At 36.1% G+C, this 9,986-nt stretch overlaps 1 protein-coding gene across 1 annotated transcript in view; it reads right to left on the bottom strand.

Annotated features, from left to right (window-relative positions):
- Positions 1–2,887: 2,887 nt before the first annotated feature.
- LOC121943069 (solute carrier organic anion transporter family member 3A1-like) overlaps positions 2,888–9,986 on the bottom strand; it is a 35,734-nt gene continuing 28,635 nt past the window's right edge. Inside the window, exon 10 of the mRNA XM_042486449.2 lies at positions 2,888–9,932. Within this exon, the coding sequence (XP_042342383.1) occupies positions 9,556–9,932 (377 nt within the window). The 3' untranslated portion in view covers positions 2,888–9,555. The remainder of the gene's footprint in view (positions 9,933–9,986) is intronic.

Raw genomic sequence — 9,986 nt, 5'->3', positions numbered from 1 at the left:
CATACTTTTTGGAGGAGATAATATACTATGTTTGGGTTTATATATATATATATAGTATATATATATACATATATATATTTGGTCAATGTACTTTAGCATGTCATTTTTTGTGATTTTTGGACCGCATAGTATACTGTTTTTACGAGTTTTGGAAGAATACTATGTTACCTTTTTAGTTTTTTTCCTTGACACACTATACTCTTTTTTTTTTTAAACTTTTCATCAACTATGTTTTAAAATCATTTTTAGACAAAGCAGGATACTAAGTCATTTATTTTTTTTTTGATGACGTATGAATATACCTTGTAGATTTTAATGATTTTCTTGTCAACAAACTAAACTTTGTCATTTTTTATGATTTTTGGGTGACATGATATGGTATGTAATTTTCTTATTGATTTTTTGTCCACATACTCAACTATATAATTTTTCATGATTTTCTGTAAACATGCTAAACTATTTTGTTTTTCATAATTTTTGGACAACATAGTATACAATATCATTTTTAGGACTTTTGGATGACATGTTATACTTTTTTGTGATTTTTGGACATAGTTTTTTATGTTGTTTTTTTAGGATTTTTTGTCAGCATGCTATACTATGTCGTGTTTTAAGAATATTGGATGATGTTTCATGGACAACATACTATATTTTGTCCTTTGAAGGATTTTTGATTGACATACATAACTTTTTTTTACAATTTTCTGTTGACATACTTTACTATGTCATTTTATAATTATTTTTGGAAGACATACTATACTATGCTGTTTTTTTATTTGTTTTGTTTTTTGTTTTTTACTGTCGACATAGTATATTATGACATTTTTCAATGATTTTTGGATGATATACTATACTATGTACTTTTCTATGACTCTCTTTGTCGACATACTATACAATGTTCTTAAGACATTTCTTTGACATATACGTCGTTTTTCTAGAATTCTATCATAGTATACAATGTCAGGGTTTTTTTGTTTTGTTTTTTTGTTGACATACTCTATACCATGTTGTGTTTTATGACTTTTGGATGCCATACTGTCCTTTGTCGTACTTTATTGTACTTTGTTGTACTTAATTTTTCATTCTACACTAAACTGTCAGTTTAGATGATTTTTGCTTGAAATACACACCATATCATTTCCATATCTAATAAAAATTAGATAATTTAGCATGCAGTCCAAATACCATTAAAAAATGCCATAGTATAGTATGTCTTCCAAAAAGCAGAAAAAAACAAAAGCATAGTATGTCGTCCAAAAATTATACAAAACATCCTAGTTTAGTATGTCAATGAAAAGTCAGAAAAAACAAATCAGAACAAGATATTGATCATCACTGAGGGCTCATTGTTACATCATTCTGAATGCCATTTAAAACATATGATATTTAGCATCCAAAGAATGTCTGTGTCAGTTTTGGTAGCATTTGAATAAAGACTTGTGGAGATGTAGATGTTAGCGGATATTGCATATTTAAAAAAATACAAAAAAATCACAGACTTCTGAATTGATCATAGATTGTTATAATTCAGTTAAGGTGCTAAAAATGTCTTTAGGACATCCTGGTGATTTTTTTTTTTTTGAAGTTAGATAAGTGAAATGCCAACAAATGTAGATTTGCTTTACTATGTCACACCCTCTTTAGGCAATCATTACCTAAGTTCTATGCACCAAGTGAGTTTTGACTACAGTGCAAATAACCACAAACAGCCACAGTATGGTACCCAGGGACAGACTCAAGTTCTTTAAATGTATCAAAATCAAAAGTTTGAGCTGCCAAACCTTGGCTGAATTGACACAGAATGACCCTCAAGCATCTACAGGGTAAATAGCCAGATAATCAAGTGCCAAGTGACAACACTGTACATGAATAGTTCAGTAAAAGCTGTGGAAATTAACCTCAGAGTCACTCTTATCCTATAGACATCATGTCCTTAACCAGTTATAATCTGTCCTCACCTGTGAAGCCTCAGGCTGATGGTCAGTGCTGCAGCCTGGTCTCTGTCCTGACTGCTGCATGCTGCTTTCTCCCTGCTCGATCTAAAACAATACAGACAAAAAAACATGTTCGAAGAAATTTTAGAATAGTTCTGAAATAGCTGCGGACATGTATGCCAGGGTCATTCTTAATCTCAATATATATTATACTCTTACCTCACTTGTGAAGCCTCTCATCGACTGTCAGTGCTGCAACCTGGTCTCTGTTCTGACTGCTGCATGTTGCCTTCTCCCTGCTTTCTATTGTAATAATACAGATTTCTTTTTTACATTAAGAATAGTAGCTGTGAAATAGTTGTGGAAACAGATCTCAAAGTCACTCTTATGCTATAGATATATTTTCTCAGCCAAGTATAATCTCTCCTCACCTGTCAAGCCCCTGCATGACCATCAGTGCGGGGGACAGAGGTCACATATACGGGAGGCACGGGGTTTCGTGACACTCTGGCCCAACGGTCTGGGACTAGTTTGTAAAAGTATGATTAGGAGGAAATTGAGAAAAAGTAACAATATCTGATATTTTAAAAATTAAGACCATTGGAGCCAACACGCAACTGCATTTGGGGATTAATATGGTGAAATAATTTTGATTTGAAGCCTAGCCATTTTTTTAGATAATTGCTGAAAATAAAGATGATTGTTACAGTACCCTCTTGAGGTCATTGAGTGTAATTTTTTGCGCCTGAGTAGTGGGTGAAATTTGCAACCAGCCTGCCAGTTTTGGTGAGTTTTCATCACACGGTTTTTGCTGCTTGAACATTTTTAGTGAACATTTTAGACAAAGAAGGTGAAGAAGATGAAGATGAGGAACACGAAGAAGACAAAGAAAGAATAATCTGAGCAAAACCATTAGGGCTCCAGCAGTGCATATTTGATGGCCTTGAAATTTTGTACACCATTCATAGTCCTGAGAATGGATGGATCCTCTGACATTTTCTCTTGCAGCACTATGAGGTTATCATTCCATGTTTTGAACCAAATGTCTTAACAGCTATTGGATGAATTGTTATCAAACCCGGCACAGTTATTCGTTGCCCCTCATGATGAATTGTAATAAATTTGTTCAATAATTTCGTTTATAACCAAAAATCTGCAAAACTAATGACATTCCAATTTCAGCTGTACTTTGTGTTTAGTTCTTATTAGGAAATGTTGGGATGTGAACATGCTAAATCAACAAGGATAACAACTCAACTAACCATTTTGACGTGTAAACATTATGTGGTAAAAACTATTTGTCTGGTTTAATCTTGCAATTATGTTTTTTATTAATATATGACTGAAATAACCCTAACTACGTTTTTTTTTTTTTTTTGCCTTAACAAAAGAAAGGAGTCTGGAGCCTGAAGTTCTTGTATCAAGGTCCTGCACAACCCTATCCTTCGCAGCCACCTCTTTGTTAAGCCTACACAGTACACAAATGTATTTCAGTGCCTGAAGGAAAAATCATTGAACACAGGACCTAATCCATTAGATTACGTTGCTACAATTTAACTGAGAAAGAAATGTAGTAATATACAAACATAATTTTGAGGAGACAGGGTGTGAAATGCCATGTGAAAATACGAAAAAGTAGGAAATCATCATATGTTGATAGTTGTGAGGCAGGAAATGTCGTATTAAAAACAAAAATAGTATATTTAATGTATTTACAATAAACATACAATCATGTAATCTTTTCCAAGAAATATACAGAACATAATGATTTTAAATATAAATTCATATAATCTAAAGAAAAAAAAGGAAAAGAAATCCAAAGAAGCAATAGAGCATATCTAAAAATCTTCAGTGATGCTTTGAAAATATAGGTGATATTTTCTTATTTCAATGCCCTTTTCTTTTCACAGGTCCCCTGCAAAAAGCCTTGAAATTCACACATTGAATACCACCCACAATGTAAGCAAACACAGCTCTCTAAAACCGTCACTAACATGGTTAGCACGTGGTTTCACTTTAATCAAAGGCAACATGCTGCCCAAAGGCTCAAACCAAAGGATTATCTATCTGCATATGAAGAGTTTGCTTCCAAAATAACATCCCTCATTTACAAAAAGTGACTATCCGTAAGAAATAATCAATAGCAACAAAACAAATGATGGGCTTATTTACAGGATAACTGTCCATTGATGTCAAAATGTCTCATAAAAGCCTCAGGACGTTTTTTTTTTTTTTTGTTTGTTTGTTTTTTTGCCCAGAAGTGTTGTATTTTGGCAGTAAACTCTTCATATGTCCATAAATCTAAAGATCCGCTATAAAAGTCAACCTGCTGTTACCACAAGGCAAGGTCATCAAAAGAGAAGAATGAGAAAAATAGGATGTAAAAAAACATTTATGCTCCAAAGTTATTTTCTCATCACAAGGCAAAACAGTCCTGTCGCCGCAGGTGAAAACAAGGTCAAGCAAGCGCTGTCACACTTGCCAGCACATTGGACAGACCTAGAATATGTTGGCTTCTTCTTTGCGAGTGTTGAATGTTACAGTGCACGGGTTGATATGGCACAACATCAGGAAGTCTCAGAGTAGAGCTTAATATCCAGGCACAGGTGCAGGACTGCTATCAGTGAAGTTTGGCTGACTTTCTACAGTCAACCGAATCTACTGTACAATGTCAGGCTATAGCTGAACATTGGTGCCACTTATTTCAAGCAAAGTATTGTTTTTATTTGGACCAAAGCAACAAACAGTTATCAGCTTTGCCACTGATGGAAAGAGAGATTAATCTAAATTAGACAATACCTTCACTAGTAGAAAAGTCCTACATATTAACAGTTATTACATCCTAAATAATACTGTTTTCTAGACCCATATACAATATTTTATAGGCAATATGTTTTTGGGACACTTTTGTATGATATGGTGAAAGTAAGTGAAGGGATATCACAGAAAGGCTACATACAGCTGGAGGATCTGCTCTGAGCTCCAGCATGGTGAGACAAAGTTCTCCGCAGGACATTACAGAACACTTCTATGGTGTCACTTTGGCACTTTTATGGCACTATTATGTACAGAGGAGTCAGCACTATGACACACTGGACGTCACAGACATCAAAGACAGCGCCACCTGTTGGGGGTTACTGAGGAGGAGATGGTGGCCTGCTGGTAATATTTCTTAACACCCTCCTCCCCATTAAAAGCTTCCTTTTTCATTGTTTGTACATCTTAGGATAATGTCCTGCTGTCCTGAATGTCCTGCTACGAGCCAATCTTCCCATCAGAGACAGTCAGGTTTAAGCTTGGAAACACTTTCAAACTAATCAGTGCCCAAAAATTCTTCCATTTTAAAAATTTAAGTCACACTGCTGTGCTCAAAAAAATGTATTTATCCTCTCTTAGTTCATGTTAAACCAAGCAGGCATTAGTCTGTTCTGGCTCTGTGTTGAATATAGGTCCATTCTTGATCTCCAACATTCTCTAACAACCGTCTATTTTCCCCATTTGATATAATATTCTCTTTATTATTTATGATCCTGAAGCATCATCTGTGTATACTTTAAATCTTATACAATTTGTTCATTGAATTGCTAAACTAAATACATCATATGAATAGTGTGGATCCAAAATGAATTCCACCATTTGCAAAAAATGTACTCATAAGACATGAGTGGCAGCATAAATGAGACTGAATAATGGTACTTTAACTTAAAAGAACAGTTCAACATTTTGGGGAAAATGATTATTTGCTTTCTTGCAGAGTTAGGTAAGAGGGATTATACAGCTTTTATCTCTGTATGGTAAAGATGAAGCAACAACCAGTAGGCCATTAGATTAGCCTAGCCTAGGTATCAAAATCTACCTATGGGCACTTCTAAAGTTTTCATAAATCTATGAACACTTTCTATTGTTTAACCCCTTGAAAAACCAAGCGGAAACCCCTAGGACTGAAAATGAAGCCAATGCAGGGGTGCCAAAAACTGCAGTTCCTCTAATGGCCACTTGAGGCTGGCTCCAAAACAGAGTCAATCTCCATGGGCCCCCATGTTAAAATGCCAAACTTAACAGCAGAGATAAACATGTTTACAACCTGGTAGCTAGTTTCCCTTTTCATGGCAACTGCACAGGGGTAAATCTTTATAAAACTCATCTGTTTTAATCTTACTGAGGCTTAATGTTATGCATAATTAAGGCTGTGACAGCTTTAAGTGACTGTCTACGGATAGTCTTGTCGGACTCTCCACCCTTGTCCAAATATGGCCATTTTTGACTCCATAAATCTAAGATGGTGACAATTAAAACACCAAACTTGAGTCTAAGTAAAGGGGGTCCACAAACCATTGAGTCTATATCATTTTAACATTGTTTTTGTATGAATTAAACAAACAAGATAAAACATGCTAAGAATTGAAGTTGTCAGGTGGAGTTTGTTTTTTATTTTTGGACAGAGCCGGGCTATCCGTTTGCCCCTGTTTCCAGTCTTTATGCTAAGCTAAGCTAACGATCCTCTGGCTTTAGCTAGCTGCCACACAAATATTACAATGGAACCAATCTTCTTGTGTTATTCTTGGCAATATATTGAATAAGTTTTTTATTCCTCAAAATGTTGAACTACTCTTTTAACCCCATCTCCAAACATCAAAGGGATGAAATCTATTGCAGTGGTGAGTGGCTGGACAAAAGTCCATATTTTTTGATGCAAAACATATTAAATACTTACAAAGTAAGCCTGGAAAAAACAATATATCTCTATATAAACTGGATATGTCAGAAATTAGAATCCCATAGAATTCCTAAAAAATAAAATTATCATTTGAAAAAAAAAAACTGTGTTTAGACAATCACTGCAGTGTGAGTGATTATGAGTCAGCTGAGGTTTGCTAAAATTGTCAACATCACAATGCAGTATGCATTATAAAGCTTTTCCATGGTCTAAAATAGAATCTGGAGGCCATTGGAGTTAAATGTGTATTTAACCATTACCACGGCCACCAAACCATGGAGTCTGTGCAGCTTAGTGACATACTGAATACTTCTTTTTAATCATTGCATGCATTATCAGCATGCTTTTAAATTAACTAATTCTGGCTGGACACTGTGCGTCATGCTATGCTGTGTCTGCTGACAGCTAGCCCACCACAGTCATCACGTCTCAGTGCCTTGACTTGGCATTCTACTTAAATGCCTTCACACTCAGTCTGTGCGCTCATGTGAGCTTTGCTGCTGTTACTGATTCTATTGGTGAAGGCCTCCTCCCCCACAGCCTCCACTTGCTTTGGCTCTACGACATACATGTACCCTGGAGAGGCTTATTTGCAACGTTCCCTGCTTGTTATTTATCATGTTGCTATGTGTTCCATGCATTACTGCTGCAGGGGGCGTCCCCAGGAGTAGAGTTACAGCACCAAATCAAACAGTATTTCTGTCTCCATTTGCCATTGACGTGAGTGCTGCTGACAGAATTATAATGGTGATTCGGTCAAATTGGTGGTTAGAGAGATAGTCATGTAACTGAAATGTCACAGGTTCAGTTACTGAATCAGCTTGGGTGTGTACAGTCCAACCATTTATAGGTGAGCCATCAAACCCATTTCTCACCACACCTAGAAGGGCTTTTTTTTTTCCAATTTACTTTACGATGTTGCACCTAATTTCTATAAATGGCAATGAGAAAAGACTGAATATTAACAAACTGGTGAGATCTTAAAAAATAATGATCATTTCTGTGACTCTGAAATGCAAAACTAGTCGTAGGATTTCATCCAGCATTCATAGCAAAACTCCACACTATGACACAGTAAAGGGATAATTATTACCTACCTGCTAAACACTCCTCTACCTTCAACAAAATGTCTAAAATGCCCTCTGGAACAAAAATGGGCCAATTACATCGAAATCTTTTAAGAAAGACTCTGTTTCTTACTTTTAAAATCTAAAAAATATGTGCAACTAAAACTAAAGAGTTTTGTTCCAAAAATGGAAAAATATCCACCCTTAGAGGCACGGTGACCTCTATTGCTAAATGACTGGTGGCACAAAATGATTAAAAAAAAAATCAGTTTCTGTTACAAATATTGTTGTTAGCTTTGTTTATCTTTAAGATAACAAACAATATATGCAGGGTTTCCCACAAATTAATTTCTTTGTGGCAGACTGCCACAATTAAAACATGTTCCACCAGGTATTGATTTCACGTCATCTGGGAGCACTATTGGAATATAATATATACTGGTTAGCTCTGACCGGTTCGAAGGATCAGTTATACACCCCACGACTCAATTTCCTCAAACTTCTGCTGAGGAAAGAAAGAACTCATAAAAAAGTTCAGCCAATGCTGCATTCATGGACCCCCAAAATCTTGACCCTCACCACCTTCTCTTCGTAAGCTACCGCTACACATAGATTCTAATTCTGTGGGAAACACTAAAACGTACCAAAATGATTTATTTTCCATCTATATTATCTATTAATTTTCCACTGCATATTGTAAAACTGTTAGGATGAAAGAAAAATGCAGTTCTCAAGCATTTCGAGACTTGAGCAGAAAACCAAGTTTACTATGTAACCACATGTTCTCTATTGTATCGCATCTATATTCCATATGGACAGAGCTGGAGAGACAGTCTCTTACCAAGGTTACAAATTTAACCACAGGTTATACTGAATTAGAAATGAATGAGTTTTGGAATAGAGGGGTCGATATTTTGTCAATACTTATTTTATATTTAACTTAGTAATGCTCAGAGGCCGACACAACAATTTTCTTTTCTTTTTTTTTTTTTGGGGGGGGGGGTGTTCCTTAGGCAATGTGAGGGTCTAAGGACAGAGGGATGTCGTATGCTGTAAAGCCCTCCGAGGCATCTGTGTTTTGTGATAATGGGCTTTATAAATAAAATTGACTTGACTTGATTTGTTGGTTTTCCTTTGTTTCTTTGTGTAATGTGTCTAAGCAGGCCAATGTAGTCAATGCACATGTGTCTCTAGTAGGATTGCCTTGTACTTATTAATGTATGTTTTTTAGAACTGGAAAAATATTAAAATATGCATCAGCTAATGATGAACAATCATATTATCGCTCATCCTTTCTATCTGGCATCTGGACCTGAGAAGTACTTCCTTCTAAAGGAAATTAAACGGTCTAATAAAGCTAATGAATAACCAAGATTTCAGATTCTGCTTCTCAAAGAGCTCTGGTCTCCCAAAAATCTAAATCTTATATGACTGCAATTTCAAGTGATAATGAAGTTGAACTAAAAAATATAATATCAGGACCGTCCTGACAGATAAGTGGTATTATGCATTAACTGCAAAGTCCCTCTATGTCATTCCTTGTTTCTGTGTTTGCGGTCAAACTCTGTTTTGTTGTTAAATTAAGAAACGTTTTTTTAAGTCAGCTTGTGATTTTGTCTGACAAAAATGGTTTATATTTAGTATAGTAAAAAGTGCAATGTGGATATAGAGCATTTTGGGAAGCATCTCTTCAATTTTTTCATTCTGTCTGATGCTTTGGGTGAGAAGAAGATTAGAGCCTTACTAAGAACATTCTTCTACACTGATACAACACCAAAGAAACATCAGATCATTTGCACATGAATAGCCTCGGCTCCAGTCCCAGTGCCGACTACCACTATAAAACTGACTCCATGTTGTCACACATCTCGTGGTCCTCCAAGTTGTATATGAACTTTGTCCTGTTGGCTGGGTTCTGAGTGATTTCCTTACCCAAATTGTCCAGAGTCACATTGGAGGCGAAGAGTTCAGTGGGCGTGAGGTAACCCTCGCTGTTCTTTATGTATTTCCTATAGTTCTTTCTCAAACACTGCCACGTGGTGGTGTACAGGACAAAGGCGGACGACTTGAGGACAATGGCGATGCTGACATACAGGTGCCTGTAGGCCACATTGTCATAGAGCATGCAGGCACCCTTCTCACCACAGACAGAGCTCCAGAACAGACAGGTGGAGTCGATGCCCATGCCAAAGATCAGAGGGGGAGGGATGAAGCCTGAAACAAGAGGGGACAGACAGCAGGTCAGAAGTTCCAAAAGCATATATTAGT

This window comes from Plectropomus leopardus, chromosome 1, assembly GCF_026936395.1.
Source record: "Plectropomus leopardus strain MGB_pleo_1.0 chromosome 1, ASM2693639v1, whole genome shotgun sequence".
Lineage (NCBI taxonomy): Eukaryota > Metazoa > Chordata > Actinopteri > Perciformes > Serranidae > Plectropomus > Plectropomus leopardus.
Note: the sequence above shows the minus strand (reverse complement) of the source record. Positions and strands in the feature narration are given on the sequence as shown.